At 30.6% G+C, this 19921-nt stretch overlaps 5 protein-coding genes across 6 annotated transcripts; 3 read left to right on the top strand and 2 right to left on the bottom strand.

The window, feature by feature from the left end:
* The first annotated feature begins 1016 nt into the window (after positions 1 to 1016).
* LOC119601093 (protein argonaute-2) lies at positions 1017 to 7460 on the top strand. Of its 2 annotated transcripts, none has more exons than XM_037951823.1 (11): positions 1017 to 1160; positions 1221 to 1277; positions 3360 to 4229; positions 4297 to 4586; positions 4646 to 4734; positions 4795 to 5392; positions 5449 to 5826; positions 5881 to 6000; positions 6132 to 6674; positions 6731 to 7098; positions 7160 to 7460. In XM_037951823.1, the coding sequence occupies exons 1-11, from the start codon at positions 1145 to 1147 to the stop codon at positions 7251 to 7253; spliced, it is 3423 nt and encodes a 1140-aa protein (XP_037807751.1). In that variant the 5' UTR covers positions 1017 to 1144; the 3' UTR covers positions 7254 to 7460. The 2 variants fall into 2 exon arrangements, with proteins under 2 accessions (XP_037807751.1, XP_037807749.1); XM_037951821.1 differs by lacking the exons at positions 1017 to 1160; positions 1221 to 1277 and adding exons at positions 2160 to 2321; positions 2398 to 2454.
* Positions 7461 to 8103: 643 nt separating this feature from the next.
* On the bottom strand, positions 8104 to 9055 carry LOC119601102 (protein PBDC1). The gene is made up of 3 exons (XM_037951847.1): positions 8886 to 9055; positions 8720 to 8827; positions 8104 to 8659 (listed from the first exon to the last, which is right to left on the bottom strand). Exons 1-3 carry the CDS (start codon positions 8895 to 8897, stop codon positions 8267 to 8269), a joined length of 513 nt encoding a protein of 170 aa, XP_037807775.1. The 5' UTR covers positions 8898 to 9055; the 3' UTR covers positions 8104 to 8266.
* A 253-nt stretch (positions 9056 to 9308) lies between these two features.
* On the top strand, positions 9309 to 10469 carry LOC119601104 (60S ribosomal protein L26). Its single transcript, XM_037951849.1, has 2 exons — positions 9309 to 9427; positions 9825 to 10469. Exon 2 carries the CDS (start codon positions 9848 to 9850, stop codon positions 10295 to 10297), a length of 450 nt encoding a protein of 149 aa, XP_037807777.1. The 5' UTR covers positions 9309 to 9427; positions 9825 to 9847; the 3' UTR covers positions 10298 to 10469.
* Positions 10470 to 12114: 1645 nt separating this feature from the next.
* On the top strand, positions 12115 to 18535 carry LOC119601099 (short/branched chain specific acyl-CoA dehydrogenase, mitochondrial). Its single transcript, XM_037951845.1, has 4 exons — positions 12115 to 12396; positions 12567 to 12675; positions 17026 to 17333; positions 17404 to 18535. Exons 1-4 carry the CDS (start codon positions 12364 to 12366, stop codon positions 18196 to 18198), a joined length of 1245 nt encoding a protein of 414 aa, XP_037807773.1. The 5' UTR covers positions 12115 to 12363; the 3' UTR covers positions 18199 to 18535.
* A 61-nt stretch (positions 18536 to 18596) lies between these two features.
* On the bottom strand, positions 18597 to 19487 carry LOC119601103 (ninjurin-1). The gene is made up of 2 exons (XM_037951848.1): positions 19018 to 19487; positions 18597 to 18920 (listed from the first exon to the last, which is right to left on the bottom strand). Exons 1-2 carry the CDS (start codon positions 19384 to 19386, stop codon positions 18804 to 18806), a joined length of 486 nt encoding a protein of 161 aa, XP_037807776.1. The 5' UTR covers positions 19387 to 19487; the 3' UTR covers positions 18597 to 18803.
* Between the last annotated feature and the right edge of the window lie 434 nt (positions 19488 to 19921).

Raw genomic sequence — 19921 nt, 5'->3', positions numbered from 1 at the left:
AGATGTTGTTGTACAACAAGAGATGTCGCTACTTTATTAATATACTTTGGTCGCTACTTTATTAATATACTTTGCCAAGTTCCATAGTGGCCAAGGTTCATTTAATAAACCTTGTAGTGCCGGTTCACACAGTCAAACTTTTTTGGGAAACCTTTCTAGCACAAAGTATATCGTGACCTAAAACGCAAACGGCCCTATCTAACATTTTTAAAATTTTACAGGAGAAGCAAAAAACTATTTAAATTGAAAAGTCTGTTTCTATTAACGCGATTTATTTCTTGTAAATTAACAAATTGTTTAATAGTGAAACCTATCATTTGTTATGATAGTTGACAATGGCGTATAAAAAAATGGATAAATGGAACTTTTTACCTTTAATATTTAAATGTTTTTGTAGATAGGGCCTTTTGTTTTTTGTCAAGAAAATCGATAGTTTTGGTCGGAGGAGTCCAATTTTCGGTTTTGATGTAATACATTAGAATCAACAATAAAATCGATTTTGAATTTTTGATTAGTTATGGCCGTTTGCGTTTAGGTGACAATATATACCCTGTGTTTTCTGGTAAATCAACTATACTGTAGGGGAAAAAGTCGCTATTAAAAAATTATTGAAATCCTGATTGTTTTGCTACGGACATAGTTATTATTAATTTTTTTATTTTAATCCTAGAAGCATTATATTGTGAACATAGACATTGTAACAGAAGTTAAAACGTAAACAAATTCGAAAAAAGACAAAAAGAAATTTCGAAAGGTCAATATTAATAAAACTTTGAAAAGTGGACAATTTCAAAATTGCAAGAAGTCGAAAAATCGATTTTCGTTAATTAAAAAATGTCGAAAAGTCAGCTTGCTTCAACTATAGAACCCCGGTTTTAATATACTGACAACAGTAATCAGTGGCAACGCTATTAATAGTAAAATTGAGAATAACGTCGTTATAATTAAATCAATGCAGGCGGCTAAAAAAATTATAATATTAATCGACTTAGTTTTCTCATAAAAAAGAATAAAAGCAGAAAAATATATAAAATTTATTGCAGTGAAAATTGTGATTTAAAAAACGAATAATCGAATAAATAATATTAACATTATAATATCGGATTTGAAATATCAATTTAAATAAAAACAATTAAATTTTGAAATGGGAAAGAAAAACAGTGAGTTTTTATGAGTAATCATTGAAACAAAATTAAATTTTCATCCCAATTTATTTTCAGAGTTTAAAAAAGAAGAGAATTCAACACCGCAACATCAAGCCCAGAATTCTCAATCAGGTAATTTTAATTATTGATAATTATTATCAACGTAAACTTCATTTTCATAAAATATGCACACACATGTCCTATTAAAAAAAATTTCATGTTTGTAAAAATTTCGGGGAATCACGCGATTTTTATTTTATGTGCATCTGCATATGTATGTACATACAAATATTCCGTAGTTGCCAGATGACAAAAACTTTTGAAATTGAAAATTCATTTAAATATTTGTAAATTCTTAAAAAATCATTCTGAATTTTTGCATTAATTGATTCCATATGAATTGAGTAGTCTATGATATGAATATTTAATAGAAAATTTTAACTAATTACTATATTATTAATATACTAAAAAAATACTGGTAAGGAAAGTAGAAAATTGTATATGGCACACTGCCGATTAAATTATGAATAACGTCGTCATTATAAAATCATTGCAGGCGGCTATTGAAATTTATTTTTTGACGACTTTGTTTTCTTCTAATGAAATAAAGAATTGCAAACATCAAAGCAAAGTAAATTTATAAAGTAGACTCATTTGAACAGCTGACTATTTTTTTTAAACTTGCTATTTGTGGACTTACTTGTCAAAAATGTTTATGTTGCCATATTTGTTTTCATTTTAACGCTTGCTTTTGTACAAATTTCTGAGTAATTTGTTGTATTTAATGTGAAAAAGTGTATTTTAAGTGTATAATATTTTTAAAAATGTTCTAATTTTTAAAAAATAAAGAAAACTCTGTGACTTTTAATATAAATAACAACATATTTTTGGAAAGTACAACAATAATGCCATATTTTCCATTAATTATTGGTTCATTTTTGTAAACAAATTTTGACAAGTGAGTATTTCGAACAAAAACAAATTGCCTGTGGTTTTTGTAGACGTTTGTTGTACAACAACTCGTGTCGCTACTTTATTAATTTACTTTGCATCAAAGTTTATTTTGCATTGGAGATAATTATTTTAACAAAAATTTGATATTTGCTTTTTAAACTATCAATTTAGACAGCAGTATATTAAAATAAAATCGTTAACGCAAAATGGGAAAGAAAAATAGTGAGTTTATTTGTTTTTATGGGAAATATTTGGCACAATAATGGTATACATATATTGCATCGCAATTAATTTTCAGAGTATAAAAAGGAGGAAAGTGCATCACCACAACTTCAGTCCCAGAATCCTCAAGGAGGTAAATCTAATTAAATATATGTATATTTAATATAGAAATGTTTATAAATTATATTATATTGTTAATTTTGCAAACTCAGTTTGCATAAACTTTGTTGGGGAAATCACGCAATTTTATAATTTGTTTCAGTATAGTATGTGGGTACGTAGTTGAATTTCACAATAAAAAAGTAACTAGGTACATACATGGTATATGTATGTGCACTATGTCACTATAAACGATCTTCTTTTAGGTACTTTTAGATATTTTTCTGTGTATTAAAGGGAAATAAAAAATTCTTTACATTATTCTAAATCTTATATTTTGGGAAATATAAAGCATAAGAAATCGGCTTTCAATTCCAATGATTAACATATTTTTAAAGGAAAAATTATTTCTTTCATATCTTCATACAAACGACGAATTTAAATGTTTAATAAAAAATATATTACTTTCCTAAAGGGTCACTTTGGGGTATACATATGTATATTTTTTTTAGTCATTTGATACCTATTGAATGTGAAGTTTTTTGGGTAACTATTTTGACAGTTTTGCCAATAATCTCCTAAAGGGGATAACTGACCACGGTTGTAGTGGACTTGTAGTTTCAAATATTTTTATAAATGTTGAAAGATTTAAAACACCAACACACATGAAAAAACGTGTCCTTTGTAGAATATATTATTGAAAACTGTCTAGCTCACGAATGGCCACACTAAAGCCAACATATTTTGGGTAACATCGTATGACATAACGAATATTTTGAGAAGGGTAACTAAAGCACCATTTTTATGAGTCGGTCTAATGTATGTAGGTATATTTATTTTATAAAATTCTTTAGTTATGTAAACGTTCAAAAAATATTGTAGGTTTGAATCCATTTTTTTGTGAAATTCTTGACATAAAATTGATTTGTTTTTCCAAAGGTGAAGGTGGACGTGGTCAGCAGCAGCAAAAACCTCAACAAGGTGCTGGAGGTGGAGGACAGCCGAAGCAACAACAAAAGCCCCAACAAGGAGGAGCACAGCCACAGCAGCAACAAAAGCCTCAACAGGGTGCTGGAAGTGGAGGACAGACACAGCAACAACAAAAGCCACAACAAGATGTCCGCGGTGGAGGTCAACCACAGCAACAACAAAAGCCCCAACAAGGTGCCTGGGGTGGAGGTCAGCAACAACAAAAGCCCCAACAAGGTGCCTGGAGTGGAGGTCAGCCACAGCAACAACAAAAGCCCCAACAAGGTGCCTGGGGTGGAGGTCAGCCACAACAAAAGCCCCAACAAGGTGCCTGGGGTGGAGGTCAGCCACAGCAACAACAAATGCCTCAACAAGGTGCAGGGGGGGGTGGACGAAATCAACAAGGAGGAAGAGAGCAACAACGAGGTCCCAATCAGCAACAAGAATGTAGAGATCAACCAGGCGGTAGGGATCAACAACAACGTGGTCCTAATCAACAACAAAGCGGAAGAGATCAACAACGTCGTGATCTTAATCAACAAGGTGGTAGGGATCAGCAACAACGTGGTCCTAATCAACAACAAGGCGGAAGAGATCAACAACAACGTGGTTCAAATCAGCAACAAGGGTGGAGAGATCAGCCACAACGTGGTTCTTATCAACAAGGAGGTAGGGATCAGAAACAAGGAGAAGGTTGGAGTCAACAACGTGATCAAGGCCGTCAACATGGCGGAGGAGGTCAGCAACAAATGCCTCGACAGGGTCGACCCGGCCAAGGCCAACAGCAACAACACAGCGCAACGTTAAGTAAACAAATGGAGCAACTAACGATTAGTGATGGTAAGATACATCATTAGTATAAATGTAATATAACTACTTACATACATATGCATGTACATCATTCTAGAAATTCCTCTACCAACTAAGGCGAAATCGTGTAATGGTATTGTTCGTGGAACTTTGGGAAGACCTGGCGTTGTGGAAGTAAACTATCTGAAATTGGACTTGAAAAATATGCCCAAAGAAGCATATCACTACGATGTAACCATCACACCCGATAGACCAAAAAAGTTTTTGCGGCCTGCATTTGAACAATGTAGACGTGCAAAGTTTCCGGATATATTTTCGGCTTTTGACGGCATGAAAAATTGTTATACGTTGCAACGTTTGAATGTTCCCATCGATATTAAAATCGAAGTACGTAATTTAAATTTTCTCTTAAAGCGTTATTTTCTAGAGCTTTATTACAATAATAGGTACCCGATTCTAGTAATAGAATGAGAGAGATGCAAGTAGAAATAAAGGAAACTGATAACTGTGTTGTAGACTTGGAAACATTAAGAACGTAAGAATTTTGTAATCTATTGTGTGGATTGTATGCTAATAATTTGTTTTGTGAATTTAGCTATCAAAATGAAAGAGTTTCCGATAAACCAATGAGGGCTCTTCAAGTTTTGGAAGTCGTTCTCGCTAGTAACAATCACGAACGTGGTATTCGCGTAGGACGCTCATTCTTCCGTAGACCCTCAGATGCATACAATTTACAGGACGGTTACGAAGCTTGGACTGGTCTGTATCAAGCAGCCATATTAGGCGAACAACCACTTTTAAATGTGGACATTGCCCATAAATCATTTCCCTGTGAATCAACTATCATTGATTATTTAAAAAATCAGCGCATCGATATAACTCGAGATATAAGGCAAGATAGGGCTTTTAGAGACGTTTCTAGTTATTTAAAAGGCATTAATATCCTCTATACGCCGCCCAAAAGTTTCGGCGCTTCTCCCAAACAATATAAACTTATAGAAGTTGGAGACCCAGCATCCCAAAAAAAATTCAAAACTGATGACGGGAAAGAGATTACGGTGGCTAACTACTTCAGTTCTCGAGGTTACAAATTAAATTACCCAAATCTTAATTGTATAAGTGTTGGCTCAACTGTACGACAAATCTCCTTGCCAATGGAGTTATGTTCAATTCCCAGCGGTCAAGCACTAAACGTAAGTCCGTTAAGTGTGTGAAAAATAAAGTCAAATTAATTTGGTTAATATTTCAGCGCAAGGACAAAGATAGGCAAGTTCAAAATATGATCCGTTACGCCGCAACATCAACTAACAGACGTAAACAAAAAATAATGGAACTATTAAGTTATTTCGATCACAATGACAATCCAATAATAAGAGAATTCGGTTTACGAATTGGTTCGAATTTCATAAAAGTTCCAATGCGTCTGTTGCCAGCGCCATACATGGAATATCTCCAAGGCCAAACTATAACAACATTTAAAGGAGCATGGCGTATGGAGGATATCAAAAATGTTAAATTCTTAATTACATCAAAACCACCCAATGGTCATAAATGGGCCATTCTATATGAAGAAAGCACAAACAATCGAGGTATTTCATATCATGATCTCGAAACTTTTAAATCGAATGTAAGTACTATATGCACGAATAAATTTTATTGTAAAATTCCCTTAATTTTTCAGGTCATTAAAACATCACAAAATCTTAATATGAACTTGCAAAACACTGCAGAGATAAAAAGTTATAATTTCCGCAATTTGGATGCAATGCTTAAACAACTTGCTATGGATAAATACGATCTGGTCAGTTTTATATTTATATATAAGTTAATTATGTTAATACATCTAGTAAAATCATAATCTGGACAACTTAACTTTTTAATATTTACTAATTTTGCATATAAATTATCTATAAATCTTAAACTTTTTTTTAGGTTTTTGTTGTCCTTTCTGAGAGAGGTACTCCTTATTCTAAAATTAAACAAACCGCTGAATTAAGTATTGGCATTTTAACGCAATGTATTAAGGACAAGACTATCTTTCGAACTATCAAAGACCGAACCGTATTTTCCAACATTTTGCTAAAAGTAAATGGGAAATTAAATGGCACTAATCATAAAATTGCAGCGGATAAAGATTCGAATTTACTGTCCCCTATAAAGAATGTTATGTACTTGGGAGCCGATGTAACACATCCCTCTCCAGATCAACGCCACATACCAAGTGTGGTTGGTGTTACTGCATCACATGACGCACATGGTGCTTGTTACAACTGCCAATATCGTCTTCAACGTTCCACTGTTGAAAATATCGAAGATATGGAGTCGATTGTTACCCGGCATTTGGAAGTTTACCACAAATATCAGAAAACTTATCCTAGCCTTCTAATTTATTATCGTGACGGTGTATCAGATGGTCAGTTTCCTATAGTAGAGCGCGAAGAAATTCGTGCCATTCGAAATGCTTGCAGAAAAAAGGTAAATTTATTGATTCGTACTTCCGCTTAAATTATGCATAAAATTGTCATTTACAGGGCTGCAATCCTAAGATAACATGCGTTATAGTAGTTAAACGTCATCATACTCGTTTCTTCCCAACAACCCAACCACAGCACGAAAGGGACTTTAATAATGTTCAAGCGGGCACGGTTGTCGATCAACACATCACCCATCCCAATGAAGTGCAGTTCTTCATGGTTAGCCATCAGTCTATACAGGGTACGGCTAGACCGACACGATACAATGTTATTCTGGACGAATCGAATTTTGATATAAATCTCTTGCAAAAGTTGACATATAATCTCTGTCATTTGTTTCCACGTTGTAATCGTGCTGTATCATATCCGGCTCCAGCATACTTGGCCCATTTGGTAGCATTCCGTGGGCGTGTTTACTTGGAAGGGTGAGATAAATTAAAACAAATACTAATACAAATATAATACAATTTTCTACAAATATTTCAGAACTCAAAGATTTGATAGGAATTTGAACAGAGAATACGAAAATCGTCTAATCAAACCAGATTTTCTAAACAGAAATCCTATGTACTTCATCTAATGAGCAGGAGGATATGAAATAAACATTTACATACACATATTACTAATATTAATAAAAATAATAAATACATATTAACCTATTATGTTATGTGATACCGAAATTCGATGTACAAAACTAAAATGGAAGCAAAAGCGTTTTTCGATGTTTTCCATTTTATTTTGAAAAGCAACGAATTTTTAGGTACCTTAACGCACTAGCCACAAAGAATATATTTCGTTTCATTTCAAATTCAGTTAAAGAAATTTTATAGAACAAGTGCTGCTCTCGGGTGAACTAAAGTTTAATATCTTAAGCTCTGAATGCCGCTAAATGATGTAGAAAAAGATTGTATCCGCCGATTCCGCGGATTATGTTCGCTTAAGGAATGACGATATTGGGAAAAATTTCAGAATCGCTGGATCTCAGTCAGATAGAACATTGTGTAAATAGTTGGATAGCAAAAAAAAAAAAAAAGACTGAAGCAGAAATATGTTTAAGAATAGCAAAATATTGGAACTGGGATAACCAAAACATTGGTGAATGAATGAATGCGTTATATATAATGCGCAGTTCGTTCCGAAATCCATCACATATTTCATGCACTTTATTTTCATTTACTCATTTTTAAGCGAAAGTAGAAGTCTATGTATAAAAGCAACAGTTTTATTTGTGTAAACATCGCAAACTATTCATCTGCAGTAATCCAATAATACCAGATAGTTTTTCTGCGTCATGAGAAATTATTTGTGAAGTATTTTAAAATTAGAAATGTATATTCCTTAAAATCACATTTACATTGATTTGCTTGTAGTTTAATTATAAGGCTGTATATAGAGAAAAATTATGTAGTTTTTGAGTACATCTAGTTGTGTTTTAAAGTCGGAGTTGGGATAGTATGTAACTGTAATTTAATAATTTATGCAAGTTTCTCGAACATAAATATTGATTAATTGTTCTTTGTATTAGGATTTGTCTTCAGTATAAAATAGTACATAAAATTCTGCTTAAAAACTTATATTTAATAGATAATTAATCTACTTGGACACTTCTTGGTACAATTGATTTTCACTTGTTATTGTGCTAGATTTTGGAGCGGGGCGAAACTTTTGGTGTACGTCATTATTATAACCTTCACGATTTCGTGCAATTTCTATAGCAAGGAACTGGATGCGCACTACTAAAAGTGAATTGTCAGGCGAAAATTCTTCTGCTGCATTGGCCCGCATTAAGGTGCCATAGGAATAATCTTCCAACTTGTTAAACTTTTCGGCAAATTGACGCCATTCTTGTTTCGCTGCTGGAGATTTAAGAATATCATCTGTTAAAACGTCGACTTTTAAATTTGGAAAGTCTTGTCGAAATGTTTGGTAAATTTGATCATCATATGGGGTCAGTTTGATGCATGAAGGGTGGACACTTGTAAGTAGCTGCAATATTAACATTCGGATTTTATTTGATAGTCATTTTATATCTGCTCTATAACTTACATTAAAATACACTTCAGCATGATCCATGGCCTTTACTGCCCACATTTCCTCTACCAAACCATCATTTCCAAATTCATCGGCTGGCCGAGATAAAAGAGAAGCTCCTTGCTAAAATAACCATTTTCGCGAACATTATTTTTATTTTGATTATAATAATTTTACAAACCATCATCTCCATTTTAATTTAGTTCTTTTTTATTTTCTTTTTACAATTTTTAAGAATCAATTCCGGCACGTGTGATTAAATATGTATTTTTTCTAATACTTTTCTACTTCTTTTCTTTGTTTTTATTTGATTCCCTTTTAAAAACCAACAAGTGTCGAGTGCCAAAGATAGGGGTCGCAGTTAACATGTTTGGAAAGCACATACCTACATTTTTTGTTTTAACAGTTTTTTAATTTTGATTTTTGTCGAAATTGTTGATATTTAGTAGTTAAGGATATTGGCAGTAAATCAAATAAATTATTGGTTATTTAAATTGTAAACATATTCTTAACGATTAGTTTTATTACTATGGAAACCCTAAAAGTAATTTTGCACTTTATTTTTATACATGAAAATACAACTCTTTTGTTTTCGTTAAAAACAGTGTTGTGTTTGGTTTGACGTTTATGAAACTCAACGAAATGTTGTTTGACATCTTTTTACTTCCGACAGTGCAACTGTCAAATTCTTTCTTTTTCGTATTTTTACGATAGTTGTTTGGTGTAAGTTTTTTTCGAGTAGATTTTTTTATCAAAAAACATCGTAATTAAACAAATTTTCAAAAATAAATTAATTCATGCAAAATCTAAATGAAACATTAAATTATGTTAAAGTGCAAAAATTTCCCTTTGAAGTGTTGATGAAAATGTAAAATGTCGAAAATAAAGCGAGAATGCCGCAAGAGAAAATAAAAACATGTAGCCTAGCTAGCACCAGAGGCAAAATGTGAAAAATATGTAAATAAATATGTGGAAATAATGATACGGGACAGTGTGATTAATTATAAGTGTTTGCAACATTTTCATTGACACTAAAAATGTCGCATTTAACATAAAAAATACATTCATATGAATAACATTAACTAATAAAGTATTTGTTTTTCTGTTTGTTTTGTTTTAGTGAACACAACTAGAGCCGCCAACATGAAATTGAACAAGTTTGTAACCTCTTCTCGCAGAAAGAACCGCAAGCGCCATTTCCAGGCTCCTTCCCACATTCGTCGTCGTCTTATGTCTGCTCCCCTTTCCAAGGAGTTGCGTCAAAAGTACAACGTCCGTTCCATGCCAATCCGCAAGGACGATGAAGTCCAAGTAGTGCGTGGTCACTTCAAGGGCAACCAAGTTGGCAAAGTTGTCCAAGCCTATCGTAAAAAGTTCGTCGTTTACATTGAGAAGATCCAACGCGAAAATGCCAATGGCACCAATGTCTATGTCGGCATTCACCCCTCCAAATGTTTGATTGTCAAATTGAAATTGGACAAGGACCGTAAGGCCATTTTGGAACGTCGCGGCAAGGGACGTTTGGCTGCTTTGGGCAAGGACAAGGGCAAATATACCGAAGAGACTGCCGCTCAGCCCATGGAAACTGCTTAAACAAGCAAACAAACTGTCTACCTTTAGTTTATATAGTTGTGCTTCTACTGCTGTCAAATGGTTTGAATCCCTCTGCCGTTTTTCATTTAAATATCAAGACGAACGTGATTGTGAAGCGTTTTATTTTTTATTAAATAAAATTGGAAGTTTTATTTCTTTTTATTAAAGAAGATCCTTACATGTTTACTCATTATTCTTAAAAGCTTATAGACTGGTTTGTATTGAACGTTGCCTTTTGGATTACAAAAATTAGATAATGTGGATGCAGAAATTATTTGTTTCTTGTCAATATTAAATTGAAGTAAATCGAAATTTTGTTTGCAAAAATAGACTAAGGGAATTTTGGTGTTCCATTAGAACAATAAGATTGTATAGGTAGAATGAGAATGCGTTTTGTGTTACTCCACTGCATATGATGCGCAGTATGTTGGCATTACAGAAATGTAGGTGCATTTTGACAACAAATTTTGTTTTGTATTAAAGACAAAACTCTGATGAAACTCTGACATTAATACAAAGAATTGTAATGTAAACCCTCTTTGTTATACTTTGCCCTCTTTATTAAAATTGGTTGAATTAAAAAATCGAAAAATCAAATTTATATTAGGCAAACAACATGACAAATTTTACGTTCCTGCGTCATACACGGCCAAAGATTGTCGGTCCAGCGACAGCTGTATCAACCGAAAGTTTTACTCCAGGAAAGAACTATAGGCCACAGTTGAACTGTTACAATAACAAATTTTGAAACTGTTAAAATAATCTCCAAATCACGAGGATCCAATTAAAATATATAAATCGAAACATTTGAACTTTATTGGAAATTTTTGAAATCCAATTGGAATGTTCTAAAATACAATTAGAATTTTTATTTGAGAAAAGTTTTTATAAGAAAATATATTTTCTTTTTTAGAATAATTACTTAAATATTTTTCAATCGCAATAATTTTAGTGATTTTTTTTTTAATTTTTTAGTGAAAAAAAAAAATCATTATTTTAATGTGTTTGTAATGTAATTCAATGTTTTTATAACGCTCATTAATATTTAGCCGAGAATTAAAAAAAAAAAAAAACAAAACGAATGAAATCACTTTCAATTTTTTAAGTATAATTATCAATTTGTATTTTTTAAGTTTTAATCAAAGTGAAACTCCACTTTATTTAACTGAAAGTGGTTTAATTCCGAAGGAAATGTTTGTTTTTCTTTTTCTGAAATTTAAAATCGAATTCGGTATAAGTTAAATTTTCAATTTGGTTTGATCTAACAAAACTAATGTTCAAATAAAAAGAAGCGAAATGTAGTACAACAAATATTTGAATAAATGGACGGACGTACATATGTACTATCATGATTCAAGATGATTCAATATGTATTTTGCTTTTAGTATCATTTATGCAGTTGGTTTTATTTTATATTATTTTTAGACAACATTTACAAAATGGAGAGTTGTTTGATGTTTCTATGTAGTTTTTAAAGACTTGTGTAAGTGTCAAAATTAATAAGACAACAATTTAATAATCTCTACAGTTAGATAAGAATGTTTAAGCTATAATATAGTTCTGCTGCTCTAAAGTTTGTATTGTATGAGGTGGGGTAGGTGGATGGTAAGTCGGTACTGCTTGAATATATTGAATAAGTAAAAATTAACATTTACTGTTATACTTAACATTTTATGTGTAGTATAACAAAACGATGATTTCTTGTCTGCTGTTTAGCTTTTTTTATTTGATTGTAGCAATACAATTTAAAATGCTCAACAAAAACAAAATATTGTTCGTTAAATCAAGTACAATAGAATGAAATCCATATATAAAATACAATAAATAATAACAAGTGGGCCCGTCGTCATCACTCGCTCAATTTATTTCAGTCGATCTGTTATGTTTATGAGAATTTAGGTTGATACGTGTACTGGAGGATCACTTTTGATCAGTTGAGTGTACGCTGCCAGACGTTAGAGGTTGTTCTCGTCATAGTAGTTGTTGACCACTTTGGTTTATTTTTTAAATAAATTAAAAAAGTATTTTAAATTTGCACAAATATAAAAAGTAAAAAAAAATACAAAATGAATGCTTTAAGAAAGTTGCCTACACGTTTGGTAAGTTCTCAATTGTGGTTTTGTTTAACATACAGACTGACACAGCAAAGCTTAAAGTTAGTTTTGAGTATTTAACTTAAACTCGATTCAGATATTAAATTAAATAATAACAGTAATGTTATATAATGTAAATCCCAGCTAATTGAAGCAATATTATTATTCGTTTGCAGATCGCCAATGCCTTGCGTCAACAACAATGTGCTATGTCCTCTGGCAATCCCGGCACTCCCACTCCCTTGACCCTTCTTACCGAGGACGAAATAATGATGAAGGAAACTGGTAAGTGCAAGTTTAATTTAATTTCAAGAACAAGTTATACTTGAAAACTTTCTTTTTTAATATGGAACAATTAATTTGCATAATTACATTTGGCTTATGTTCTTCTATTTGTGTAAAACAGCACACAAGAATATATTATTGTTTGTTTTAATTATTTCTTGTAATTTACTTTTGATTTATCGTACATATTTACTGCGATTCCAGTTCTTTGAACATGCGGCATTTTTTGAGACTTTCCATTATTTTTTTTTTCTATTTCAAATGTTACGTAACTACATTTTAGTATTTTTTTTTTGTTTGCTTATGTTTATCATTATTGAACAAAAATTTTAGAAGTTAAATTTTTTATATGCGCAGTTTTTTTTTTATTATTTTTTATCATTTGAAATTTCTTTATATATTGCTAAGGAAAAACCCCATAGATCCAGTTATTTTCAATATAGGGAATTTTCTTATTAATAAAGACATGTGTACACACCTTAAGAAGTAAATTAAAAAAAATTGTCATGTGGAAAAATATAAATAAGTGCATGTATTGTATACTATAGTTGTAAACTGAGTTGTAAACCTGATTTATTGTACGAATACAATAAGTTTATGCCAAATTAAAGGCCGAATAAAAATAATTCTCTAATTATATTTTTATTTATTTTATAAATATATTTGTTTGCAAGTAGTATATAGATATGTTTGTATGTACATATGTAGGCATACATATAAAATACACGTTTTGATAATATTTATTCTGAACATGGTGCTTGCTTTGCTAGTGGTAGCTCTATATGTATTTGGTATTATTGACTTCTGTTTTATCATTTTTTTATCAAATAAAATTTTATTTGATTTTTTTTGAAAGAAGAAACTTATTTGCAAACTTTACTAAAACTGTAAAAGTATTAAGTCATATGAATTTACACATTTTCAAAAATATTTTTTCTATATTCTAAATATGTACTTCTAGAAAAAATATGTTATATGATCAATATCATTGATCTTATATTTTTCAAACAGAATTGAATTATTTGTTTAAGAACGGCTTTAAAAAAGGTTCTACCGAATAAAATTTGTGTTCGGCTAGTATTTCATTATTATTTGCATACAAAGTTATCAGACATGGTAAAAAAACACTACTACTTTAAAAATATAATAATAATAATGAATAGCTTACGTATGTACATACATATGTACATACTTGTGTGTATATAAAATAATCAATTCCGTCTGCATTCAATATCAATTAATTAATGTAAATTATAGAACTACTATATGCAAAAAATATCGTCAAGTGCTTTGAAAATATAGTGAATAGAAAATGTGTCTTATCGTTACAATACAATGTAAGTAGATTGTTTGTATTTTCTTTGCATTATTTACATTGTTATATTTATAATTTTTATAATCTAAATGAAATAATTGGCCTTAACCTAGGAAGTAGTAGTAGTAGTATGACATTCTCTTTTCCATTCCCTTCTTCTAAATATTGTGTATATCCATACATATGTATATACATATATAAAATGATTTGAATACATACTCTTCATTATCAAATTCGAAAATTGTATTTAATATGTACCTATTGACTTTATCTATTTGATAATATTTAATCAAGAGCTAAATTTAAAGAAAATGTTTATAAACATATTTAAATTAATTTCTAGTCGAGCATTTAATTAGCACTTATCTTATATTTTAAAGTAAAATAAATATAACATTGTTCCTAATTATATTTCAAATTGAGCATTTATTTGAATATTTCGTGCTATTTCACTAATTTGTATAAAATAAAATAAATATTAGAGAGAATTATAACCTACAAATACAGGATAATCATCAAAAATATAATATTATAGTAATAAAATATTTGGTTAGATCAGGCAGTTAGCATAAAAGAGCCAACTTACTTATGTATATGTACATAGTTCCATGAAATTTATTAAAAATGTGACATTTAAGAGTTTTATTAATACATTTTTAAAATTTGATGAAAATTTGGGTGACAAGTTTTTACAATAAGTCATTACTGTACTAAAATTTCAATATATATTGTTGTTTTTCTGACTACTTGTGACTATTTCTTACTAAAATCTGTAAAACTCACAGACATATTATATTGTTTAACCCTTTCGATCATAAATTAACATTCTTCATGAATATTCAATAATATAAATTTCAAAAAGTCCTGGCTTTTCTCTTATAAAGAAAAAAATACTCCTACGTTATTCTTTTGCGCAACAACGATATGTTTATAATTTGAATTGATTGCATTAAATCAATATGACCTTGATTAGTTGCTATATACAGAAATATATGTACATACATACAAACACATTCATCTATATTTTTATTCAAATAACACTATTTAAATTTAGCATTTAAAAATCTATAAAACTCGATTTGAAAATTTTAAGCTGCCACGTTTAAAGTGTGTTTAAATAGCAATTAAATATTTTTTTATTCCCAGGTTCAATACCCACGTGGGTCATTTTTTTAATTATTTTTTTTTTATAATTAATTAATTGCACATTAATATATTTTTTTTTATTTTTTTTTTAATTTTCATAATTATTTTATAATGTAATAGGGATTATACTTTTTAATTTGTGTATTAAATTGTTTACCGTTGTTGGTTAAAAAATCTAAAAATAAAATTGCCATACAAATAAGAAAGAGAGAAAGAAAAAAAGTTTGTCTCTTTTTCTCTCTTTTTAACCAAATAATGTGTGCTTTACTGTTGAGGACAGACTATCAACGATAGTCTAGTGGGTAAATGGGCATATAGCGAACAAAAAGTAGTTTTTGAAATGTTTCTCAGGTTCAATACACCAGTGTGCGGAAAAAAAGTATTTGTGTGGGTTCCCAGAGGGAGGAGGAGAGGGGCAGGAATAAAAAATAAATTTGATCAATAATTTAATGTGTTCTATATAAAAAATTTAATGGAATTTTAAATTAAAAAATAATATTCATTCTTCTTCATTCACAAGCTAGTCAGCGATTTAATTTGTGTTTTCTTCTTGGAAGAAAACTTTCCAATAATTTAAATGGCGTTACACTTGTGATAGATTAAATTTGGGATTTCAGTATTACGCCTAATGATTGCCCACTGTTCTAGTGGGTTCATGTGGATTGTGGTACTAAAGTCCGTAACTTTCCTAGAGAGTTGAATAGAGCCAAATATGTAAATAATGACACTATTCTTAGTTGGAAAGTTGATAATATTTTAAAAACAAAACAAGTCTTTTAAAAATTTATTTACAATTCTTTAAGATTCATAGAGGACAAAATAAAAAATATATTCGGTGATCAAATTACCACTAAATGCATTTTAGTTGCATTTAGTAAAATTTTGTATAGATATGAATTTGTATCTCTTATCTTATCTAATCGTTTATCTGTCAGTCTAAAATAGAAATGCTATATATACACAAGTACACAAGTTTGTTTTGTCTGTTATCAGTAGTGGCGATTAATAAATAAAATGAATTAGTGGGAGGGAAAGAGCATTACTTCTACTACCTTTTATAAAGAATTGCGCAATATTAACTTTTTGCTAGACCAGGTTTTAAATCTCATTAAAATACAAAGAACGTTCTTGTATGCTGCCATTTTGTACTTGATAGTGTCAATAAATTTAAACATGCCAGAGAATAAGAAAAGAGGGTGTGAATTGTTATTGTCGTATTGTTGTTTTTTTTAGTTTATTTTTTTTATAAAATCCAAAAACATTTCTGAGATCTTTTTTTGCTAACTCATCCTACCTAGACAAAAATTAAAGTTTTTATGTATGTGTACATAAATATATGTATGTATGTATATAGATATGTATGTACATATATAGATTTTTTTATGATAAATAAAAATAAATTTACATAATATAAAATAAATAGTAGCTACAATAACATATCGTAAATGAATGCAAACATCTAAAAATGGAATCAAAAATTATCTATTTTTTTAAATTTTTCATAAAAATTAATAATTTTTTATGTAAAATTAAATAATTTTTATTTAAATTAAAGGCTATCTTTTAAAATTATAAAACCTGTTTCTGTAAAATCTTCTGTAAATTACCATAACAAAATCAGCTACAAATTCTGTAAGAATGTTCGCATTGTTCGTGTGATTGAACCTCGGTATAGAAAATGTTGCAAAAATATCATATTGTGAAACAAAATAATTAATTTCTTTATATGGTCTCACCCTAATGTAAATATGTAAATTTTATTGTGCGAAACTTGTTATCAGTATGCAAATTAATAATTAAAATTTTTCCAAATCATTTTTTATTTTTTTATAATATACTATCTATTTGTTATAAGCATATGTTATTGAAATGTGTCTTTTAATTTTTAGTTGCCAAAGTGGCCCAGGAACAAATTGCTCCTTTGGTCAAGAAAATGGACGACCAACACAAATTTGAACCATCTGTAGTTCAAGCCATGTTCGACAACGGTTTCATGGGTATTGAAATCGATACTGAATTGGGGGGTAGTGGTTGCAATTTCTTGACCACCATCTTAACAGTTGAAGAACTTTCAAAGGTTGATCCTTCTGTTGCTGCTTTGGTTGATATTCACAATACTTTGGTGAACTCTTTGATCATCAAAGTGGCCAATGAGGAACAGAAAAAGAAATATTTGCCTAAATTGGCCCAAGAATATGTGAGTATGCGAGAAAATAAGTAAATTGAGTACGAAACACAAATTTATACCAATTATTTTTATTCTTTAGCCTGGCAGTTTCGCTTTGACTGAACCCGGTTCCGGTTCCGATGCCTTCTCTTTGAAGACTGTTGCCAAAAAGGATGGTGACCATTATGTCATCAATGGTTCTAAGATGTGGATCTCAAACTCTGATTTGGCCGGTGTATTTGTAGTATTTGCCAATGCCAAGCCAGAAGACGGTTACCGCGGTATCACCACCTTCTTCGTTGAACGCGACACTCCCGGCTTCATTGTCAACAAACCTGAAGACAAATTGGGCATTCGTGCTTCCGGTACTTGCATGCTTACATTCGACAACGTTCGCATTCCTGAAGAAAACTTGTTGGGTACCTTTGGTCACGGCTACAAATACGCCGCTGGATTCTTAAATGAAGGCCGCATTGGTATTGCCTCTCAAATGATTGGTTTGGCTCAAGGTGTTTTCGACCACACAATGCCCTACTTGTTGGAACGTAAACAATTCGGCTCTGAAATCTTCAACTTCCAATCTATGCAACATCAAATTGCTGCCGTTGCTACAGAAATCGAAGCTGCCCGTTTGTTAACCTACAACGCTGCCCGTATGGTCGAACACGGTATTCCATTCGTTAAGGAGGCCGCCATGGCTAAATACTATGCTTCTGAGGTAGCTCAACGTGCTGCCATCAAGTGCATTGACTGGATGGGTGGTGTTGGTTTCACTCGTGACTTCCCTCAAGAGAAATACTACCGTGATGTTAAGATTGGTGCCATCTATGAAGGTACAACCAACATGCAACTCAGCACCATTGCCAAATTGATCAAGAAGGATTATTCCTCTTAAGCAACAGCAACTAACAACTTTAAACTTCTGTGTTAACAAGTTCAGACAGTGATAACAACTGTAAATACTAGAAATTAGTTCTAACAACAAAAAACAAACAATTTGTTTTTCAATTGTTGCAAATTTTCATCATCGTAACAGATACCAAGAGTGCATTTATTTAATGTCATTCAGTGAAATATTTATTTAATAATTTTTCGCTTGGATGATACAAATATTTTTTGTTTTTATTAATTTTATATACAAATATTTTGTAATGTTTAAAAGTTACATAAAATAGATTTATATTTAAAAAATAGTACTTTTAATAAACTTTTTGATTTATTATTTTTTTTTTTTTTGAAATATTAAATGATCGGAAGAGAAATTGTAGATTGAAAAATTAGATCTTTTGAAAAAGCTAGGTTTTACTATTATCAAGACTGGACTTCTATTTATTTTTTCTTAAATCGACAAAGCTTAAATGAGAAAACTTTAAGCATTTGATGACAAAACAAATGTTAAGATCAGTTTCGAGTTTAATTAACATCTCTCATCATGGAAAAACAATTTTATTGAGAATATTAACGCAGAACAAAAATGTATTTAAATTTTAAAATATTCATTTACTTAACATCAGTTGTGGTAAAAGCTGCCAGCAATATATTCACCACTGTAATTATGAAGACACCACCCAATATGAATTCATTATAACGTTTATTACGGCATCTACGAAATCGACGCTAAAACAAAATAAATAACACTTTTAGAGTTTTTACTAAAAATTCGTTTTGACGTTTTCACAACTATAGATTGCTTTTAGCACACTGATTAATTTACCTTAAATATTAACGCTATTCCTACTAATATTTGCATTAACAGCGACAGTGCCACTAAAGTAATGCTAATGTAATAGGTGGAAGCGTCATGGTTGTATGTTATTAAAAATCTCAATTGATTGGCATTGGCTGATAGAAGAGCTATGTCCATCAATCCTTCAGCAGTGTTTTTATTTTCAGCGTAACTATTTGTCTGATTATTTTCATCCTTGACCTTTTTATAAGATTTGTCCGTGCTTTTCAAGGGTGTTGTGTTGCCATCAGTTTTACAGCATGATTCACTATCTTCACTAACATCGCTGTCATTTACTGATTGCTCCGTTGCTATTGGAGACGAAGATCCTTCTTTTATGGCAATTGAAGTCGCCATTATGTTCTTTTGTCAGTTTTCTAATTGCTATTCTTTAATTTAAACTTTTTAATTTGTTATTTGTTCGCGTACAAAATAAAACAAAAAATGGCTTGAAAAAAAAAAGTCATATTTCTTTGAGCTTCTTCTTTGTCTAATTTAAAATAAATTGCGGTTAAATTTGTGGTTAGAAATGATAAGGCTTAATAACAGTGTTGATTCTAAATATTTTGTGTGTTATTTTAATAAAATTCCATGATTTATGTAAACTTAAAATTTATCGTATCAATCTTTTTAATTGGAATAATAGGAGAATTTCAAAAAGTATAAATGTATGTTTGTACTAAAATGATCATCCATGTGAGGTAAAATAAAAAATATACAGCATAGTTTTAGGATAATAAATTGCGTTAGCGGAATTTGTGGGGAAATTATTATATTTAATTACCACGGTTTTTTAATTCAATTGAATTATTTAAAAAATATCAAGTTTTTACAAATAGCAAGAAAGTTGAAAAGCATTACCATTCAATTAACGATTTTATGCCAATTCATG

The sequence above is a fragment of the Lucilia sericata genome, unplaced genomic scaffold (assembly GCF_015586225.1).
Source record: "Lucilia sericata isolate MDLA Ls3-8-SP2 unplaced genomic scaffold, ASM1558622v1 Contig000143F_arrow, whole genome shotgun sequence".
In the NCBI taxonomy this organism is placed as follows: Eukaryota; Metazoa; Arthropoda; class Insecta; order Diptera; family Calliphoridae; genus Lucilia; species Lucilia sericata.
This window is presented reverse-complemented; position numbering and strand designations above follow the sequence as displayed.

Excerpts from the sequence above, each read along its gene's own strand:
- LOC119601093 (XM_037951823.1), top strand. Across the intron at positions 4,735-4,794 it reads GACTTGGAAACATTAAGAAC|CTATCAAAATGAAAGAGTTT; the intron begins GTAAGAATTTTG and ends TTGTGAATTTAG. Across the intron at positions 5,393-5,448 it reads CCAGCGGTCAAGCACTAAAC|CGCAAGGACAAAGATAGGCA; the intron begins GTAAGTCCGTTA and ends TTAATATTTCAG.
- LOC119601102 (XM_037951847.1), bottom strand. Across the intron at positions 8,660-8,719 it reads ATGCTGAAGTGTATTTTAAT|CTACTTACAAGTGTCCACCC; the intron begins GTAAGTTATAGA and ends TTAATATTGCAG.
- LOC119601104 (XM_037951849.1), top strand. The coding sequence starts at position 9,848 with ATGAAATTGAACAAGTTTGTAACCTCTTCTCGCAGAAAGAACCGCAAG.
- LOC119601099 (XM_037951845.1), top strand. The coding sequence starts at position 12,364 with ATGAATGCTTTAAGAAAGTTGCCTACACGTTTG. Across the intron at positions 12,676-17,025 it reads AATAATGATGAAGGAAACTG|TTGCCAAAGTGGCCCAGGAA; the intron begins GTAAGTGCAAGT and ends TTTAATTTTTAG. Across the intron at positions 17,334-17,403 it reads CTAAATTGGCCCAAGAATAT|CCTGGCAGTTTCGCTTTGAC; the intron begins GTGAGTATGCGA and ends TTTATTCTTTAG.
- LOC119601103 (XM_037951848.1), bottom strand. The coding sequence starts at position 19,386 with ATGGCGACTTCAATTGCCATAAAAGAAGGATCTTCGTCTCCAATAGCA. Across the intron at positions 18,921-19,017 it reads GAATAGCGTTAATATTTAAG|CGTCGATTTCGTAGATGCCG; the intron begins GTAAATTAATCA and ends ATTTTGTTTTAG.